Below are 1,550 nucleotides of genomic sequence, written 5' to 3'. Positions count from 1 at the left end.
GCGACAACATGAATGAACCCTGAGGACATTAGGCTGAGTGAAATGAGCCAGGCACAAAAGGACAATTAGTGTATGATACCACTAAAATGAAATCATTAGAATAAGCAAATTCCTCGAGTCAGAAACTACACTACAGGTAACCAGGGACTAGGGTGGGGATAAGGAAGGGGGACATAATGCTTAATTGCTACAGAGTTTCTGTTTGGGGTGACTGAGAATTTTTGGAAATGGATAGTGGTGACAGTAGGAAACTTTGTGAATGTCATTAACATCAATGAAACATATATTTGAATGTGGCTCGAAGGAGAAATTCTAGGTTCCTAGAATAAAAAATTAGAAAATAAAAAGAAAGGACATAAAAAACAATGAGTCGAGCTGGAGGCGCGCAGGGCTGGAGACGCTGCAGACCCGGGACCTGGAGCAGCTCGGAGGCGGTGAATAATAGCTCTTCAAGTCTGCAATAAAAAATGGCCTCCAATAAAACTACATTGCAGAAAATGGGAAAGAAGCAGAATGGAAAGAGTAAAAAAGTAGAAGAGGCAGAACCTGAAGAATTTGTGGTGGAAAAAGTACTGGATCGACGTGTAGTAAATGGGAAGGTGGAGTATTTCCTGAAGTGGAAGGGATTTACAGATGCTGACAATACTTGGGAGCCTGAAGAAAATTTAGATTGCCCAGAGTTAATTGAAGCATTTCTTAATTCTCAAAAAGCTGGTAAAGAAAAAGATGGTACAAAAAGAAAATCATTATCTGACAGTGAATCTGATGACAGTAAATCAAAGAAGAAAAGAGATGCTGCTGACAAACCAAGAGGCTTTGCAAGAGGTCTTGATCCTGAACGTATAATTGGTGCCACAGATAGCAGTGGAGAATTAATGTTTCTCATGAAATGGAAAGATTCAGATGAGGCAGACTTGGTGCTGGCCAAAGAGGCAAACATGAAGTGTCCTCAAATTGTAATTGCTTTTTATGAAGAGAGACTAACTTGGCATTCTTGTCCAGAAGATGAAGCTCAATAATTGTTTGGATTGCTTTTTATATATATTTATATATATATAAAACCTGGGTCTTGGTTTTTTGATTTATTAGTGTGAAGAATATTCTACTGGAAATCAAGTTTGATATGTTTGTTTTGAAGTAGTATTATTGGGGGAGTTAGGTATTTTGGGGGGTATTGGTTTTTGTTTTGTTTTTGCATCAATATCACTGGTTACTTTGAACAAATAAAAGCTTTCTGTAGTTGCATCATTTATCAGAAAAGAACATTTGATACCATGGTATATTATTTTCTTTGCATTAGAGAACAGCTTTTCTAAATGTGGGGAAATTTCCCGTAGTCTTTACTGAATCAGAACTTGTGTTTAGCCCCATACATGCCTAAGGAGACCATTCTGACCTTTCTGCGTTCTTTTTTTGTGTGTGTATGTATGTGTGTGTATAAATACATATGTAATTTTTATTTTATTATTTTTTACATTCATCGAAAGCAAAACCATAAAAAAAGGCATTTCATAACCATGGATAAGTCCATGGTGGTTCTGTGATACCAT

The 1,550-nt window shown here is 36.8% G+C and overlaps 1 protein-coding gene across 1 annotated transcript; it reads left to right on the top strand.

Moving 5' to 3' along the window:
- The first annotated feature begins 376 nt into the window (after positions 1-376).
- On the top strand, positions 377-1,245 carry LOC143688532 (chromobox protein homolog 3). The gene has a single exon (XM_077166594.1). The coding sequence runs from the start codon at positions 468-470 to the stop codon at positions 1,017-1,019; it is 552 nt and encodes a 183-aa protein (XP_077022709.1). The 5' UTR covers positions 377-467; the 3' UTR covers positions 1,020-1,245.
- The last annotated feature ends 305 nt before the right edge of the window (positions 1,246-1,550 follow it).

Source organism: Tamandua tetradactyla, chromosome 1, assembly GCF_023851605.1.
Source record: "Tamandua tetradactyla isolate mTamTet1 chromosome 1, mTamTet1.pri, whole genome shotgun sequence".
Taxonomy (NCBI): domain Eukaryota; kingdom Metazoa; phylum Chordata; class Mammalia; order Pilosa; family Myrmecophagidae; genus Tamandua; species Tamandua tetradactyla.
The sequence above is the reverse complement of the archived record's forward strand: the minus strand, read 5'-3'. Positions and strand labels throughout refer to the sequence as shown.